Source organism: Urocitellus parryii, chromosome 7, assembly GCF_045843805.1.
Source record: "Urocitellus parryii isolate mUroPar1 chromosome 7, mUroPar1.hap1, whole genome shotgun sequence".
NCBI lineage: Eukaryota > Metazoa > Chordata > Mammalia > Rodentia > Sciuridae > Urocitellus > Urocitellus parryii.
In genome coordinates this window covers 151,500,562-151,519,033 of record NC_135537.1, presented here as the reverse complement: position 1 = coordinate 151,519,033, position 18,472 = coordinate 151,500,562, and the positions used below count along the sequence as shown (strand labels likewise).

Genomic DNA, 18,472 nt, shown 5'->3' with positions numbered 1-18,472 from the left:
GAGTAGGCCCACAGATAGTGATCATGGGTAAAGCTTCAGCAGGAAAAGGTGAATGACTCAAGTCCCTGAGGTTTTCTTATACATATCCTGAGAATGTAATTGTTTAAATAAAAGCTTGTAGCTTCTTAAAATGCTCCTGACTCTGATAGGAGCTTGAATCAAGTTAGGGTTGGAAGCTGGAGTGTGCAGTAGGTGTGAGGTACCCCATCTGTCCAGGTTCAGAAGGTTGAGATGCCACTGTGGAGATCTACATAGCCCATTAGGTGGATAACTCTGGTTTAAAAATACATGTTTAGCCTGGCATGGTGGCACACACCTATAATTTCAACTACTCAGGAAGCTGAGATAGGCCAGCCTCAGTAACTTAGCAAGACCATGTCTCAAAATTTTAAAAGGGCTGGGGACGTAGCTCAAAGGTAGGGTTGACTAGCATGGGTGAGGCCCTAGGTTTGATCCCCTGTACTGCAAAAACAAAAAAAGGAAGAAATAAACAAAAATTCTTGCATACCTTAAAATTTTTAAATGTCTATAACAGTACCAATAGTTCATTTCTACCTTGTCTTGCGCCACTCTCCTGGCTGCAGAGAACCCAAAGCCTCCCAAGGGGTGATATTGAGTTGAATCTGCATTATTGGCTGTTATTAATTTGGGACGGGGATGGGGGCAGAGGTACTGGAGACTGAACCCAGGGGTGCTCTACCCTGAGATACCTTCCCAGTCCTTTTTATTTTAAGACAAGATCTCACCAAATTGCTGAATCTGGCCTTGAACTTGTGATCCTCCTGCTCAGTCTTCCAAGTCACTGGGATTATACTGTGCCCAGCTGGCTATTATTAACTTTATGCTAAGATATTAAGCAAGCAAAGAGAAATGAAGATGAAACTGCCTTCTAGAGAAAAACATGAAAACCAAAATTCCCAGGGTTTTTTGTATCAATAACTAGCTCTGTGGCTTGAGCAAATCCTTCACGTTGCTCAGCAAAAATAACAGTACTTTCTGTGTATCACCAAGGATCCTAAAATCTAGTGAAAAAGAGTGTGTGTGGTGGTAATGGGGCAAGGAGCAGCAAGTACTACAGTGTATTTATAAAAATACAAGGGGAAGTATAAATAACACCATATATATATATATCATTAGGCTGGTGAGGAGCAGAGGAGTCAATCTAATAAGGGGAGATCACTGTGCCTTGTTTTCTTCATCTGCAAAATGGTCTTGATGAAGTTATCTCTAAGGTCACTTCCAGCTCTGCATATCCATGATCCAAAAGAAAGCAAAGGCAATGGCTATTAAATGAATCTGCCCTAGGGCTTACCACAGACTGGAGGGTGGGCAAAGGCACCTTGTATTTCTTCAAAGTCCTTTTCTATGGGACTTGAGGTCTACAAAGAATAAAAGAAGAGTAAAGAAAGAAGATTCAATTGAGGCATAAATATAAAAAATTTCAGAAGGAACTGAAAAATTATTGAAAATTATTGAAGCTGGGTAAGAGTTCCATTGGGCAGGGCATACTGTTCTTTCTGACTTTGATTTCTTTTTCTTTTTTTTCTTTTGTGGCACTCAAGCCCTTACACATGGTAGGCAAGTGCTTTACCATAGCCCTCTTGATCCTAAAGTCCCTACATCTTTTATAGGAAAAGAACAAACCTGCTTCACAGACATTTTTATTTATGGTATTTCTCTCAGCAACAAGCCATCCCTCCATCTCCTATCGTGAAGAGGAATTTTGTGACTTCATTTATATCGCTCTCTCCAGCTCATCCCAATCTCCCAACAAATTAGAAGAGAGGACATGTATGTGTGCTATGTGTATCCTACACGAGTGTGTATGTTTTAAAAATATTTTTACTAAAGATTTATTAACATCTCAGTCTATGCATAGTTAATAAAGAATACTTAAAGGATTGTTAATAAGGGAAAACTGTTCCGGGTTTTCAGAAGTGGAAACAAGTGATAATTATACTTTCTAAAATGTTGTTGTCAATGGACCTTTAGTTTAATTATTTATGTTATGCTAAGAATCGAACCCAGTGCCTCACACATGCTAAGCAAGCACTCTACCACTGAGCTACAACCCCAGCCCATGTAATAATTATACTTTTGATGCATTCTGAATTCTTCTTGTCAGTCAAATGATGTGACTTTCCTTTCCTCCACCCCACCTTTCATGTTGATAAAAAGATTTCCCAAAACAGTGGCAGAGATTGGGGAGAGATGGGGAAGAAATCATATAAGTAATAAAAGAATCCAATTAATTTCATTTTACAAATGAAAATACTCTGTACAAGCAGGTTCATGAAAAAGCTAGCAGACTCCCAAGAAAACCCGAGTACTGAACAGTCTCATGTTTTTTTGCTGAATGATTTCTTCTGTCCTGGTTCTCCTGCCACTAAAGCTTGGCAAACTGGGTTTAATTACCTACATCTGCAAGCCACCCGTTCTTCGTAGAGAAGAATGACAACCTTGTTCTTTTCCCCACAGAAAAAACACGTGAATCAGACACCGCGAATGAAAGAAAGTATTTAGAAAAAAGTACAAAGTGCTGTACAGATGCAGATACCTTAATTTGGGGGAGAAATTGCATATGACCTTTCATTTTAAAAACTCTTATTTTTCAAAATTTTAAAATCATTTATGCAAACAATAGTAAGTGGGCATTGGATACGTCTATGTGTAAACTAGTTTTCTTAATTAAAATGATCTATTTTTTTAAAAAAAGATTTTTAGTTGTCAATAGTCCTTATTTATTTATATGCAGTGCTGAGAATCGAACCCAGGGCCTACACGTGCTAGGCAAGCACTCTACCACTGAGCCACAACCCCAACCCAATAAAAATGATTTAAAAGGAACAAAGCAAAAGAAAAACTTGAAAACATACTTTACCCTGAATGTGATTTTTACCTCTAGAGCTAAGTTTTCTTGAACAGTAGAGGAGTAAAAATACTCATATTCTGGAGTTAAAAATTCATCTGTTATGTCTTCAGAAGATTCTGGTGAACAAGTTGATTGTACAGATTGGTCCTATTAATAATACAGGAAATCACTTTTAAGTCGCTATTTATTATAAGCAAATGTCTTTACAGCAAAACACAGTGTTAAAAAAAGGTCATCTAAAACTACCCAGCAGTCAGCTCATGCACTTAACTTGAGTACTCTGCCTTCCTTTGTGGTGGGAAAAGGTGGTTATGAACTGCTGGGAGTAAGTATGGAAGAACAATATTCCTGAGTCTCAGCATCTAATATGCAGAATGGGTGCAGATTAGGGAAACGATGCTCAAAACCCTTTGACAACTCAAGCTGAAGATAGAATTTAAACACCCTGATCCCTCAAAGGCACAGAAATGGTCTGCATGTTGGCATCATGGTACACATGAGGAGAGTGAGGCTCCTTAGTACTTGGAAGTCCTTCAGGTATTACAGTTTAGAGGCAAGAGAATGAGCATGACTTTTGGAACAACAATGAAATCTCAATAATAAAAAATAAAATCCAAATATTAAAAAGTACAGAGCATATCCATTCTACCCTTCCTTTTTCTGCTTATTTTGCTACATTGAAGCCCTGACTACCACAGCATCAGACAACTTTCTTTTCCCTACCTTCAGACATCTCTTTGCAGACATTTTGTGACTTATTTCCTTGGACACTGCTTTTGCTGCACCCTTTCCCTCCTAGTACACTTAATAGTTGTCACATTGAAATTTCTCAGATAAGCCTAGTCTCTCCCATACTACAGGGAAGCTCCTTCCTTGACCTGCTTGTTCAGCTCAATGTAACATGCGCTTCCAGTCCTCACATGAGAGAAAGAACAAATTATCCTGAGTGCTCTGTACAATATAATTAAATACAATGCTGTACTGGATTCTTCAAAAGACTTTACATTTTATCACTACTGTATTTTTATATGTGTCATTATCAATTTCTCTCTATATTCTATAAACAGTCATGGCCCTAATTTTTTTTTGTGGTACTGGGGATTGAACTCAGGGCCTTGTGCATGTGAGGCAAGCATTCTACCAACTGAGTTATATCCCCAGCCCCTCTATCTCTAACTTCTATAGATATTATTTTGGTGTCATAATATGTAATGACAACTTTGCTCTACTATATTAGGTCTTTGGGCTCAACTTGGTTCTCCAGACCATATTACTTACACTGTAGGATTTCTCAACTGCCACAGATGCATCAGAACTTGCTTGAAAGGATTCACTATGCTCTGGCTGCTCATTTTTTCTGGGGGACAGGTGCCTGATACCTAATGATTATATTCACAATCAAGGTCATGGTCATGTAGTGATATTCAGATAACATTAAAGGGATAAAAGATAGTGTGAAAGAAGAGACACACAAGTATTCTGCCAAGGGTGTCCACATCCCATATGTTAGCTTCGTTGTAGAGAGCAGACACTGTTAGTTTAGCCTGGCCCAAAAAATGCAGCCCTGGATTATCCAACCTTTTGCCCAAAAATTCAAGAGTGATACTTGGGACTAAGGATGTGGCTCAGTGTACAGTGCTTGCCTAGCAATATGAGGTCCTGGGTTCAACCTCCAGCACTGTGAAAAAAAAAAAAAGAAAAAAGATACACAAATACACACATACACACACACACACAAAATCGAGCCTTATCTATCTATCTATCTATCTATCTATATCTATCAGTACTGGGGATTGAGCCCAGGGGCACTTTATTACTGAGCTACATCCCTGACTCTTTTAAAATTTTCAGATAAGATCTCCCTAAGTTGCTTTAGGGCCTCGCTACATTGCTGAGGCTGGTCTCAAACTTGCAATCCTCCTGCCTCAGTCTCCCGAACTGCTGGAATTACAGTTATGTGCCACTGTGTCCAGCAATGGTAATTTCAGGTGTTTTTAACTCACAACTGTGAAATAATATCTCATGTCCTGATTGTAAGCAGATTACCAAGTGGAAATACAGTTATCATTTTTAACCTGTAAATCTATTAACTAATGACAGTAAATGTTGCTTATTGCTAGGTTCCTCTGGATTTATTTCTAGCTTAGAATAAAAGACAAAGGCTGGGCATAATAGCACACACCTGTAATCTTGGCAATTTGGGAGGTTGAGGCAGGAAAATAGAAGGTTCAAAGCCAGTCTCAGCAATTTAGCAAGGCCCTATGCAACTCAGCAAGACCATCTCAAAATAAAAAAATAAAAATAAAAAAGAGCTGGGAATGTAGCTCAGTATAGCACCTCTGGGTTCAATCCCCAGTACCCTCCCCCCAAAAAAGCAAAGAAATGAACAGTAGGAAGCCGTGGTCTACCTCCTCCCTCAGGTAAGGAAGGTTCAGTTACTTGCTAGATTACCTCCAGGACCAGAGTCAGTAAATGAAGATTATTTTACTTCCTTTGGACAAAGGAATCTTGTTTCAGTAATAGAAAAACTTAAGAACCAGGCTCAGCGGCTCACGCCTCTAATCCCAGAGGCTTAGAAGGCTGAGGCAGTTAAAGGCCAGCCACAGCAACTTAGTGAGGCCCTAAGCAACTTAGTGAAACCTTGTCTCAAAAATAAAAAGGTCTGGGGATCCCTAGTACAAAAAAAAAAAAAAAAAAAAACTTATGAATCTCTGGATAGCTTTGTGTGAAGCACAGTACCGTATAAGGGGTCTGCTGCTTTTCTTTGGAATTCAAGTTTCCCAGAAAGGTAAGAAAGGAAAGAGTATGAATCAAAGGAAATATGCCAGGTTTACTTATTTCTGAGAGCAGATAACTTGATAGAGTTCACCTAACACAATTCCCCCAACCAAACTTACTGGTGAATCTTTGAGGCTCAGGCTGTTTGCTGTGCTTGTCACTGTCACAGCCACTACTGTCCATTTTTCCAAATTTGACATTTCCTCCTGGCTCATCATTTTCTCTGTGATACACTACAACTTGCTTCCAGTCCATGTTTTGAGGGCCCTTAACAGGGGGCTGCATCAAAGGAGCAAGCTGATTTTCAGCTTCACTGTTTAAAGTCAAAGTACTTTGAGGATGCCAAGGAGGTACTGTGAGCTGCCCAGTAGCTGCTTTCTCTGCCATTTCTTTCACTTCCACTGGGCACAAAAGAAACCAGTATTTAAAACATCACTATGAACATTGTAAATAAAAGCCTTCATCTTTAATGTATAATACTACTATAGCTCATATTGTAATAATGATTGCCTTTCTACAGTTATTATCTTCTCTTGCCCTGTTTGGCTTAAAGGGAAAACAAATGACAGAGCAAGGGAAGGGAATTTCAGTTGGTTAGCCTAAACAACACCCTTGTTGTTGAATTCCAGAGTAGATGGCAACAGAAAACTTGTAAATGGACCCTCCTACTAATTTAACAAGAAAAATGACATCTGAAATTCCCAGCCCATAATAATTAATGAAAAGGATTCTATTTGAGTTTGTTTAGCCTTTGTAGACTATAGTGAGATTATATGTGTTTTCATTTCAAATGTTCTACACTTCTGTTCATGTCACTTAGTACTAGTATTAAAAAAACAGGCATATGGGGGGGCTGGGGTTCTGGCTTAGCAGTAGAGTGCTCACTTAGCATGTTCGAGGCCCTGGGTTTGATCCTCAGCACCACATAAAAATAAATAAATAAAATAAAGGTATTGTGTACAACCACAACTAAAAAATAAATATTTAAAGCAAAAAATCAAAAGAAACCCAGACATATCCTTTTAAAACTGGTTTCCAGAAGGATAATGTACTGGATGTGTGAGAGCAACACTATATGATCTTCATTTCAAGGGTGTTTACATATTAAATATACATATTGTATATTGTTTTATTACACATGTTAACTTATACACATTTATATACATATAAATATTTCCTACAAAATCTAAAAATAAAAAATCATTTCCCTTTGATATTCTATAGCCAGAAGGGTCTTGCTTTTAAAATGGAAAGATCTCAGAAGAAAAATATGGGAGGACTTTGCTGTGGCTTGAAATAGTGAAATACAGCCTGTGTACTTAGAAATATCAGTAAGATGAGAAATATATTTAAAATTTCATTTTGCCTAACAAAACCCATGAATTCATACTTACTTTTCCATTTTATGTGTATCTCTCCATCATCTTCATTATTTCTTGACTTTGTATTATAGATTTCAGAAGACACACCTTCTACACTGGTCCTAAATTAGGAGGGAGGGAATGGGAAAAGGGTGGACACAAAAACATTTGTTCAAGTTCTTAACAAAACTCAAAGCCCACTAGTCTACTCAGACCTGTCCCCTACTTCAGCAGCTATTCCTAAAACAGCACCGACTCCTTATTACCACCAGAGGGCACAGGACTCCCAGAGTTCAGACTGCAAGGTTCCTTACCTTGCAAAGCCCTGGTGAAGGCTGGGTGACCCAGCAGGTCTTTTTGAGTGGCTTGACTCCGGAAAGAGTATACTACTTAGCTGTGTGACTTGGGCTCGCTCACTGGTATCTCTAGGCCTTCCCTGGCTGGAAAATGAAAGGATTGGGCTAGAAGATCTCTAAATTTTTTTTCAGTTTCCAAGTACAGATTTCATGATTCTAAAAATGCTCTTGGGTAATTTTCAGAAACAGAAGAAACCCACAATTAAAACAATTTCACCACACAGAGTCCATCCACCCCTCATATAACCGTAGGTGATAGCCCAGGTTAACAGTTCTACTTCTACCCTTCCACAGAATTCTTCAGTAACAGGCCCATCTCTACATCAGTGATAGCACAACCAACAACATTTGCAAAGATCCTGAAGAAGAATCCAACACCCTCAGTTTAGTCTCACCAAGTTCTGGACACTGACTTTGCTGGGTCAGTTGTCAGACTGGCCAATGTCGGTCTCTCTAGATGAAACTTCCTAATATGCAAAATGACTGTATACATTTTATCATCTATTAATCTAACTTCAAAAATGTGTGATCTAAATTCCCCATTGTCCAGAATGTATACACTCCAGGTAGACCAGAAGGTGGAGAAATCAGCTCTGATCAGCTTATTTAAAGAACTTTTTGGCAACAACTATCAAGAATCTTCAAAATATTCAAACTCTTTGACCTAGTAGTTCTGCTTCTGGAAATCTATCCTGAGGACATAATCCAAAATGCAGAAAAAAAATTTATTTGCAAGTCACTGTGTCCTTGTTCCTACATAAAAAAATATTAAACAACCTAAAAATCTACAATGGGGGATAACCAACAATTTCAAAAACAAGTTTACCATTTTTAAAAACATCGAGGTGCTGTAGTGCACACCTGGTACACTCCCAGCTTCTAGGGAGGTCTGAGGAAGGAGGACTACAAATTGAAGACCAACCTGTGCAACATACTGTCTCAAATTTTTTTCACATTTTAAAAAGGGCTGGGGTATACCTCAGTGGTAGAGCACTTGCCCAGCACATGTGAGGCCCTGGATTCAATTCTCAGTAGTAAAAATAAATAAGTAAATAAATAAATGAATGAAATTGATCTCATAGAAGTAGTAGAATGCGTAAAATGGTGGTTACCAGAGATTGGGGCTGTTAGAGGCAAAGGGGGGGGGAGAAATGGTTGGCCAAAAGATATATAATTATAGTTTTATGGAAGAAATAAATTATAGGAGATTTACTGGGCATGGTGGCAAATACCTATGATCCCTGCTACTTGGGAGAGTGAGGCAAGAGGATTAGAAGTTCAAAGGTAGTTTGAGAAACTCAGAGAGATCCTATCTCGAAGTACAAAATAAAAAGGGCTGGAGATGCAGCTTACTAGTGGAATACCCTGGGCTTAATCCCCAGTACAAAAAAAAAAAAAAAAAAGAGAGAGATCTGTTGTATAGCAGGATAACTACAGTTAATGATGATATATTCTTCAAAAATGTATAATGGGAGAGTATAATAGGAACATTATGTGCTCTTACCACAAAAATGATAAGTTATGTGAGGAATTTAATTGATAATTACCTAGATTTAACCATTCTACAATGAATATATACCTCAAAACAGCATGTTGGGGCTAGGGATGTAGCTCAAAAGTAAAGTGCTTTCATAGCAGGCATAAGGCCTTGGGTCCAATTTCCAGCCCCCCTCCCCCAATCACACAAATTATGCTGTATATGGTAACAGTGTTATCTGTCAATTTCTTTTTAGTTTAAAAATTATAAAAACAAACACATGTGGGGATAAGGGTTTAGTGCAGTGGGAGGGCAATTTCCTAGAAAGTGTGAGGTCCCAGCACCATACACACAAAAAGAAAACATATTTATTTCTTCTCTAGTAATTCCCTATATGTGCCTATTATTCCAGTAACTCAGGAGACTGAGGCCAGAGGATCAAGACTGAAGCCAGACTGGGCAACTTAGTGAGACCTGTCTCAAAAAAAAAAAAAAAAAAAAAAAGGAGGCAGGTTAGGGAGCTGGGAATATAGCTCAGCAGTAGAGTATCCCTGGTTCAATTCCCAGTACTGCAAAACAACAACTAATAGTAAAAAATAATAATACCCCTTATATATTCTCCTACGAATTATCTGTGAGAAAGCCAATTCACTTCATTGGGCTGGAATGTAGCTCAATGGTAAAGTGTTTGCTTCACATGTGTGAAATCCTGTGTTCACTTCTCTAGTTCCAAAAAAAAAAAAAAATATCCAACCAATTCATTGATATGGCTTCAGATCAGACACCCCAGGGTAACAGTGATGTTTAGCAACACATACTTTAAACAACCAACAATGCAGTTTTCTGATTAGTTTGATTTCTGAAGCACTGGTGAGTGAAATATCTGCCATTTCTTTCTTTCTCTCTTTCTCTTTCTTTGGCATGGGGAAATTATTCAGAGGTGCTCTACCACTGAGCCACATCCCCAGCCCTTTTTTGTATTTTATTTAGAGACAGGGTCTCACTGTGTTGCTTAGAGCCTTGATAAGCTGTTGAGACTGATGCTTTGCTTTTGACAACTGATGAGTTCTGATTAACTTGCCAGCCACTTTGCCTGTGATATATCCTGTAAGTTTCCATTATGCTACTCTTTAAACTCTCTTGGTAGAGAGAACATACCAAAATATGTTTCTGAATTACTCTTCTTCATTACTCACAATCTCTTTGTCACTAAAAATATGAAGATCATTAAGTGGCCTCAAAGGCCACATGAATCTAAAGACATAGTGACACAAAGAAAAATAAAATATTGACCCACCTACTATTTTGGTTCCTGCTTCTTTCCAAACTGTTCTTGGCTCCTTGAGTGGTCTGAGATTGCTCATCAATGTTCTGTTTTCCAGGGCCACAAACAGTTGGCAGCTTACAAAGCAATAAATATATATTTCAGTGCTTTGATGAGGGAATTCTCTTCGCTTTCACCACCATTCAAAGCCATTCTTGCTAAATGTGTAGAAATTACCAGACCCACCATGATGATTTTTTTTCTGTGTTTCTTATCTAGTAATCTTTCTCTTAGTTGGAGGACTTTATCTAGAAATGTTGGACTCCAAGAACCCAGTCCATACCGAATACAAATGGAAAATGCTCAGGAAAGTGATTTTTTTTTTTTTTTTGCGGGCAGGGGGGAGGTGGGGATTGAACCTCAACCACAGAGCCATATCCCAGCCCTATTTTGTATTTTACTTAGAGACAGTTGCTTAGTGCCTCACTTTTGCTGAGGCTGGCTTTGAACTTGTGATCCTCTGCCTCAGCCTCCTGAGCCCCTGGGATTACATGCGTGTGCCATGTAATCCAGCAGTAAAGTGTATTTTTAAAAATATTTATTTATTTTTAAATTTTAGGTGGACACAATATCTTTATTTTACATTTATGTAGTGCTCAGGATCGAACCAGTGCCTTGTGCATGCTAGGCGAGCACTCTACCACTTAGCTACAACCCCAGCCCAGTAAAGTGTATTTTTAATTTCTATTTTGTCTGCTCATGAAGGCAGCAGACCTTTGTGGTAGCAACCCTGGGCTTGGGCATTAATCCAAGCTTCACTCAAGACTAATCTGAGAGAATCCTGTACTTCAGTTTCCTCATCCATAAAACAGGGACCATTAATTCCTACCAGTGGGGATCTTATGAAATTAAAAATAAAGGCTATGATACTTTGGAAGTAGCAGAAGAAACAAAGTTTATGTCCTTCATTCAAAAGAGAGATTTTGGAGGCTGGGATTGTAGCTCAGTGGTAGAGTGCTTGCCTAGCATATGTTGAGGCACTGGGTTCAATTCTCAGTACCACATATAAATAAATAAAGGTCCATCAACAAATGAAAAAAAAATTTTTAAAGGAGAGATTTTTGGATCTGCTTTTCCAAACTTTAGCATAATCTTCACAAACTTAATTTCCTAGCTTACTGAAAATCAAAGCAACAAAAGTGGGAGTTGGAGATGGCAGCAAGACACATAAAAGTGAGAGGAGACATCAAAAGTGGTCACAAAGGATGAGCATGGTAGTATACACCTGTAATTCCAGGGACTTAGGAGGCTGAGGCAGAAGGATTGCAAGTTCAAGCCAACCTCAGCAACCTAGCGAGACCCAACAACTTAGCAAGATACTGTCTCAAAATAAAACATTTTTTTTTTTAAAGAGAGAGTGAGAGAGGGGGACAGAGAGAGAGAGAGAGAGAGAGAGAGAGAGAGAGAGAGAGAGAGAGAGTTTTAACATTTATTTATTTTTTCTTGGTTCTCGAACATCTTCGTTTGTATGTGGTGCTGAGGATTGAACCCAGGCCGCACGCATGCCAGGCGAGCGCGCTACTGCTTGAGCCACATCCCCAGCCCTCAAAATAAAACATTTTAAAAGGGCTGGGAAACTGGGCATGGAGGCGCACACCTGTAATTCCACCTGAAATAAAGCCTCTACTAGTTGGTGCTTTTATATGTCATTTCCTGCACATAAGTCAGGGGCAAAGTTGATCCTGGATCTTAGGCTGACCCTTCCTCCCACTCTGATTTACCTGTTGGCTGGTCTCTGGCTGTTCCCCAGTGCTTTCTTCAGATACTTGGGTGAAAGACTGCCAGCCACAGTCACTTCTTTTCTTGGGTTTTTTGCCCAAATGTCCCCCTTCAAAGCCTTTCACTGTTCTTGGAGACCTTGCCAGGGTTGGGCAATTGCCACTGGTGTCTGACTTGGGACTCCATGAGAGCTGCATGACAGGAGGAATATAACTCAAAGCTGGGGGGCCCAGGGCTGAAGGTGAGTCATAGGTGTCTGAAAACTCTCTTGAAGTAGCCCATAAAGACCTGCATGTTTCCTGCTCATTCTCTAACAACTCAAGTTCATCTATTTTCTGCTGGGTGTTCCTCAGCAAATCAGCATTCTGGTGCATTAACGTCTGTGAAATCTTCAGATTCAGCACACACTTACTGATGTACTCCTCAGTCATGGACCTGCTGCTCACTTTGCCCTTGGCTTCTCTGGTTGGCTCAGGTAGGCTGAGTGAAGCAAGTGAACCATTTTGCCAGTACCCAAAGGAGAGCTCTGTGTCAACTTCTGAAGAGCTCTCATCTTCATCACAAAAGTAAGCCTCTCTCTCCATCTTCTCTAACTCTTCTTCCATAGACTGCAGTTCACCTACCAGGTTTGGTCTATACCCCTCAAGAGATGAAGCAGTTCCTGGGTGCTCCTCCTCTCTGTCATCCCCCAAATGTAAACAGCCTGAGTAGATCTCATTGATTTCAAAGCTACAGAGACTTTCCTGACTTGTTCGGGGGTTGTGGATCTCTTCTGCCATAAATGGAGGGGCTGGAAAAGGAGTACCTGGATTCTGAGATTCCTGGGCCATCAGACTTGAATCAGGGATCTGAGGAGCTAATGTTACCTTTGCGGTGGGAGAAAAGTGACCCCTTGGTGAATGTGGCTGACTACCTGTGAAAAAGAGGAGTAATATACATCTGATTAAAGGGATCACATTCATCCAGGTGTGATGATGTACGCCTGTAATCCCAGCTAATCCAGAAGCTAAAACAGGATGATCACCAAGTTTGAGGGCTGCTGAGCACTTCAGTAAAACTCTTTCTCAATAAAGGGCTGGAAATATAGTTCAGTGGTAGAGCACTCCTGAGTTCAATCCTTTGTACCAAGACTTAGCTATTGCTTAAGAGGCATAAGAATATAGAAATGAACCAGGCATAGTAGCACATGCCTATAATTCTAGTGGCTTTGCAGGCTGAGGCAGGAGGATTGTAAGTTCAAAGCCCACTTTAGCAATTTAGCAAGGCCATAAGCAACTTAGCAAGACACTATCTCATAAATAAATAAATAAATAAAAAGGGATAAGGATGGGATGCCAAATCCTAAGAGAAATGTTCCGAACTTCATTTATAATGTGCTCAAAATGTGTTTAACTGGCTGGGTACAGTAGTACAGACCTATCATATCAGCTTGGGAGACTGAGGCAGGAGGATCACAAATTCAAGGTCAATTTCAGAAACTTGGTAAGGATCTGTCTCCAAATAGAAAATAAAAAGTGTTGGGAATGTAGATAAATGGTAAAGCACCCCTGGGCTATATCGCCAGAATCAGAAACAAAATAAAATGTGTTTAAATGTCAAGAAATACAAAATTATACACCCCTGGATTACAAGGACTATACTAAACCTTCTTTCTTCTTTCTTTCTTTCTTTTTTTTTTTTTTTTTGGTACCAGGGACTGAGCAAACCAAAGGTGCTTAACCACCGAGCCAAATCCCTAACACTATATATATATATATATACATATATATATATGTATATATATATATATGTATATATATATATATATATATATTGGTACCAGGGATTGAACTCAGGGGCACTTGACCACTGAGTCACATAGCTAGCTCTATTCTGTATTTTATTTAGAGACAGGGTCTCACTTAGTTGCTTAGCACCTAGCTGTTGCTGAGGCTGGCTTTGAACCTGTGATCCTTTTGCCAACATACCCAGCCTTTATCATTTTATTTATGTTTTATTTATAGATAGGGTCATGCTAAATTACTGAGGCTGGCTTTGAATTCATGATCCCCCTGCCTCAGGCTCCATAGCCACTGGGATTATGGGCATGTGCCACAGCACCTGGCTTCAGCTTTCTTTATATACAAAAGCATGTGACTATTTATGTGAGTCAGAGCTATATGCTTGGTACTTTTTTTTTGAGACGAGGTCTCAGTATATCACCCACATTATCTTAGAACTCCTTGATCTCAAGCAATCCTCCTGTCTCAGCTTTCTGATTACTGGGATTACAGACACATGCCACCACACCCTGCTAGAATTATGCTCTTGGTGAGCATCTAATAAAAAGCAGTTGAGACATGGTTCTCATGGGAAGGATAAATAACTCCAAAAAACAACTCAACTCTAAAAAATAATGCTAGAGCTGACTGCATATCATCCTTGTTGTAAGCTTGAAGTAAGTGGAATGAAGAACAGAAATAATGAGAATTTGAGGGACCACTCTAAAGGTCTCCAGTCCTGTCAAGAGAATTCAACTGACTTTGGAATTAGAAGGCCTAGGTTCTACAATAACTTCTGTAACCCTGAGCAAGTCACAACCTCCCTAAACCTAAGGAATCCATCTTTTTCCAGCATGGATTACATGTGCAGTTTGAGGAATCAATTAGCTACCATTCATGTGACTCTCAAAACACACTGGTGTCAAAAATAATATTCAAGCTGTGAATTAGGCCATACCTGTTTCCTTTAGCTCTTTGATTTCCAAGTCTGAGGTTGCTTTTGGATGTTCTGAAGTCAATCCTAGATAGACACTGACATCAGGATGGGGTTCATATCTCTGTGCCCTGGGGCTCTTAGTTAGCTGAGTTCTTTGGGCTCCAATAAATTCCTATTAACACCGGAAATATTGTCAAGGACATTATCTGCAGTCATCTGAATGTCACTGATATTTCAGAAACCAAAATAGGTAACGGATAAACTCCCTCTTACTTGTGTTGGGTTGACTTAACTACAGTTCTCATTAGCCAATTTATTGTTATTCCAAAACCTTGAAAGCAATAATAACTGCTATTCATTGAATCTCTGCTATGTGCTTATAGTGTGCCTCTGTGATGCATTGACCTCTACCTCCCCAACCCCGGGACCCACTCTCTTCCTCAATTTGCTGCTGTCCTCACCAGGTTAAGCTGTTAGGCTTTTCTCAGAAACACAGGAAGAGTATAATAAAATGAAGATTTCCAAAACTTCCTACAATTCATCTCTAGTTTCTCCCTATTCTCCTGAGTTGGGTAAGCAAAAATAAACTCCCAACAAATTTAGGGCTTGCCTTTAAGTCATTCTTCAGAATATACCGGATATCTTGAAGGTTCATAGTTCGGTCTTTCTGCTTGACCTGGATGCCTGATTTAACAATATCATAGTAAGGTTTTGGAAGCCTGACATCAGCCTGTAAATAATTTCCCAAGACTACAGCTTCTTTAATAACTGAGCCGTCTAAGCCATTCCAGGGTATGTTGTCTGTAAGGAAAAAGTCATAGGTAACATTAAGAAATAAATTGAAGTTGTATAACCTTAGTCAAGTCACCCAACCTCTTTAAACATTCACTTCTTTCTGTAGAAAAACTACTTAGAAGCCCAATCACAAACAAAAAACTACTCACTTACCAGGGAAATCCCTGACATTTAGACAGAGAGTAATAGTGTCAGCATCATGTACACATTGGTTCCTCACTGACAGACTTGGGGACCAAAGAAAGTTTCATGGCATTAGACTGGACAGCCCAATACATTTATCTCATTGAAGGTCATGGTTTTACCTGTGGGACTGCAAATACCACGAAAGGTTCCTAACTCTTGGTATTCCCTCAGTGAATACTCTGTGTGTGTGTGTTCCTCTTTTGAAGGAGTCCTTATATCTTCTGATATGTGACTACTTCACATTATACTCTTGTAGGATTGAAAGGGTTTCTATTTCATTCACTGGTTATATATCTACTGAACCCTGGGTATGCCTAATTTTATATTTACTTCTCAGAAGCCAATCTTCCCCTCATTTATCAATCCTTAAGAGGCACATCAGAGATTCAAAAGTACTGACATCAAAACTTAGTTTAAAAATATGATATGTCAAGAGCTTTGTAATGTTGTGAACAACCAATAAAAAAAATAAATATATTTTTTAAAAAAACTTAGTTTAAAATTTTTGCTTGGGGGCTAGGGATGTAGATTAGTGGTAAAGCATTTGCCTAGCATTCATAAGACCCTGGGTTCAATCCCTAGCACTACAGAAAAAGAAAAACCTTTGCTTGGATTAAATGCATTATCATGAACGAGCAGGCGAAAAAGCTTTGCTGAATCTTAAAGAACAGTTAAAAGAGAAAGGTTTCTGGGAGACCATCTTGCATCTTCCATAAACACAGATAAGTTTCCTTAACGAATCTGTCAAGTGCAGTGGTGCAAACCTGTAATCCCAGCGACTCAGGAGGCTGAGGCAGGAAGATAGCAAGTTTGAGACCTGCCTTAGCAACTTACTGAAACCCTTATCAACTTAGCAAGACCCTGTGTCAAAATTTAAAAAATTAAAAGGTCTGGGGATGCAGCTCAGTGGGAAACTGTCCCTGGTTCAATCCCTAGTACCAAAAAATAAATAAAAGAAAAATATTTTTCTAAGTTGTACATTTTCATAAAACTAAATAACTCCCAAGTGGGGGAACCCAACCTGAAAATAAGGATTAAAACAACATTAACATGCTCCTTGATCACCTGTTAAAATCTCTTGTATGATCATGGAAAAGCTGTAGACATCTGACTTCACTGTGGCCGCCTTCTGTAAGATCACCTCCGGAGCGGCCCAATTGTACAGCTGAGTGGGGAGGGGTACTCGAGTCAGGTCCCTGTGTATACCACTGTCCTGGCTACAGAAGGAAACACACAAGGCAGGGCTCATGTCTTAAAGGGTCTTTGTGATAACCACACAGTGCACTGATGAGATATTTGTGAAAACCGGCAACTTCTTTAAGCTTCTGGAAATGAAGCCAGATCCTGAGCTAACCCCCACTGCCCTGGATGGAGCTGTTCAAACACCCGAAATACTTGGTGATTCCTGCCCACCCCCAACCTCATCAGAATATTCTCCCACTCACTCCACTCAAGTCACAGGGACCTTCTTTGAGCTACTCCAACATGCCAACCACATTACCACTTCAAGTCTTTGCACAGGTGTTTTCTTCTGTCTGGTATGCTCTGTCCAAGGATCCTAGAGCAAATTGTAACTAAAGTATTAGTTGAAAGTCACCTCCTCTGGGAGGCCTTTCTGATTACCTACTCTAAAATAGTCCTGTTTTATTAGCTTCAGGACACTTGTTATCTGAATTTTTTTTTGTTCATTTTTTTTAGTTTACTATTTGCCTCCTCTCCATTGGAGTCAATTCCTTGAGAGTAGGTACCTTATTAGCATGCATGGTGGCACACACCTGTAATCCCAGCAACTTGGGAGACTTTGGCAGAAGTATCACAAGTTTGAGGCCAACCTCAGCAACTTAGCAAGGTTCTGTCTCCAAATTAAAAAAAAAAAAAAAAAAAAAAAAAAGCTGGGAATATAGTTCAGTGGTAGAGCACTTGCCTAAAATGCACAAGGTCTGCAGTTTTCACTACAGCAAAACAAAAGCAAGAGACAGTAAGTTCTTTCCTGGTCTGGCATAAGGATGACCATTTCAAACTTTGGGTAAACTTCCCTAAATACCTAAATAACATTTCTTTCAGCAGAGTTTTGGGTTTTTTTGGCAGGGGAGGACAAGGGTATGGTTATGAGGTATTGAATGTATTTTGTGCACACTAGGCAAGCACTCTACCACTGAGCCTCATCCCCAAGAAACCATGAAGTTATAATACGTGGTACTAAATTTTTGGATATATTGCTGAATAGTAGATGTGGCTTTGTGTAGTGTGAGCAGTATGGATATGTACACACTTGCATATTTGATATTTAAATACATGCTTAATATATAAGTGTACATCTTTAATGTATAAATTTAATGTGTTTGCATAATCATTACACAATTATACAATAAATTAATACAGGTTATATTAATATCACAGAAAAGGCAATTTGTTTTGTTTTGTTTTGTTTTTGCTGTGCTGGGGATCAATCCCAGGGCTTTATATATGCTCAATCACTGAGCCCCCAGAAAAGCAAAGGAATGTTGTATTGTCAGAATTGGAGATGAAGCAGCAGCATACACGACTCTTCAAGTTGGAAGGGAATTCTAAGAGGGAAATACCCACCTCTCTCAAGGGTGTCTAAAGCTTTGGCAAGGGACAAGTAATTTATAATCCAGGTTTCTTATTTTCTTTCACCTTCCTCTCTTACAATCCTTTCTTCCTTCTCTGTTAAAGCCATCTGTGTGGGGATCTTCTTTTCTGGCTGTCATGGTGGTAAAGTTATTTGTCTGAGCTTTAGCTTTGACATCATTAAAATTACATTTGGCCTCAGGTATGTGACACCACTTGCAAAAAAAACCTCTAAAGATTCCATTAAGAAAAAGCTGAGGGGGCTGGGGATGTGGCTCAAGCGGTATCGCACTCGCCTGGCATGCATGCGGCCCG

At 39.3% G+C, this 18,472-nt stretch overlaps 1 protein-coding gene across 3 annotated transcripts in view; it reads right to left on the bottom strand.

Moving 5' to 3' along the window:
- The window catches only part of Tex14 (testis expressed 14, intercellular bridge forming factor), a 76,603-nt gene that overhangs the window by 23,694 nt on the left and 34,437 nt on the right, over positions 1-18,472 (bottom strand). For 2 of the 3 annotated variants that reach the window (XM_077800869.1, XM_077800870.1), the window contains exons 10-20: positions 16,631-16,782; positions 15,195-15,385; positions 14,606-14,756; positions 12,013-12,800; positions 10,142-10,245; positions 7,326-7,451; positions 7,045-7,133; positions 5,770-6,051; positions 4,151-4,251; positions 2,900-3,019; positions 1,313-1,379 (exon numbers count right to left, since the gene is read on the bottom strand). In XM_077800869.1, the coding sequence (XP_077656995.1) occupies positions 1,313-1,379; positions 2,900-3,019; positions 4,151-4,251; positions 5,770-6,051; positions 7,045-7,133; positions 7,326-7,451; positions 10,142-10,245; positions 12,013-12,800; positions 14,606-14,756; positions 15,195-15,385; positions 16,631-16,782 (2,171 nt within the window). The remainder of the gene's footprint in view (positions 1-1,312; positions 1,380-2,899; positions 3,020-4,150; positions 4,252-5,769; positions 6,052-7,044; positions 7,134-7,325; positions 7,452-10,141; positions 10,246-12,012; positions 12,801-14,605; positions 14,757-15,194; positions 15,386-16,630; positions 16,783-18,472) is intronic. The other variant, XM_077800871.1, reaches the window with a different exon arrangement.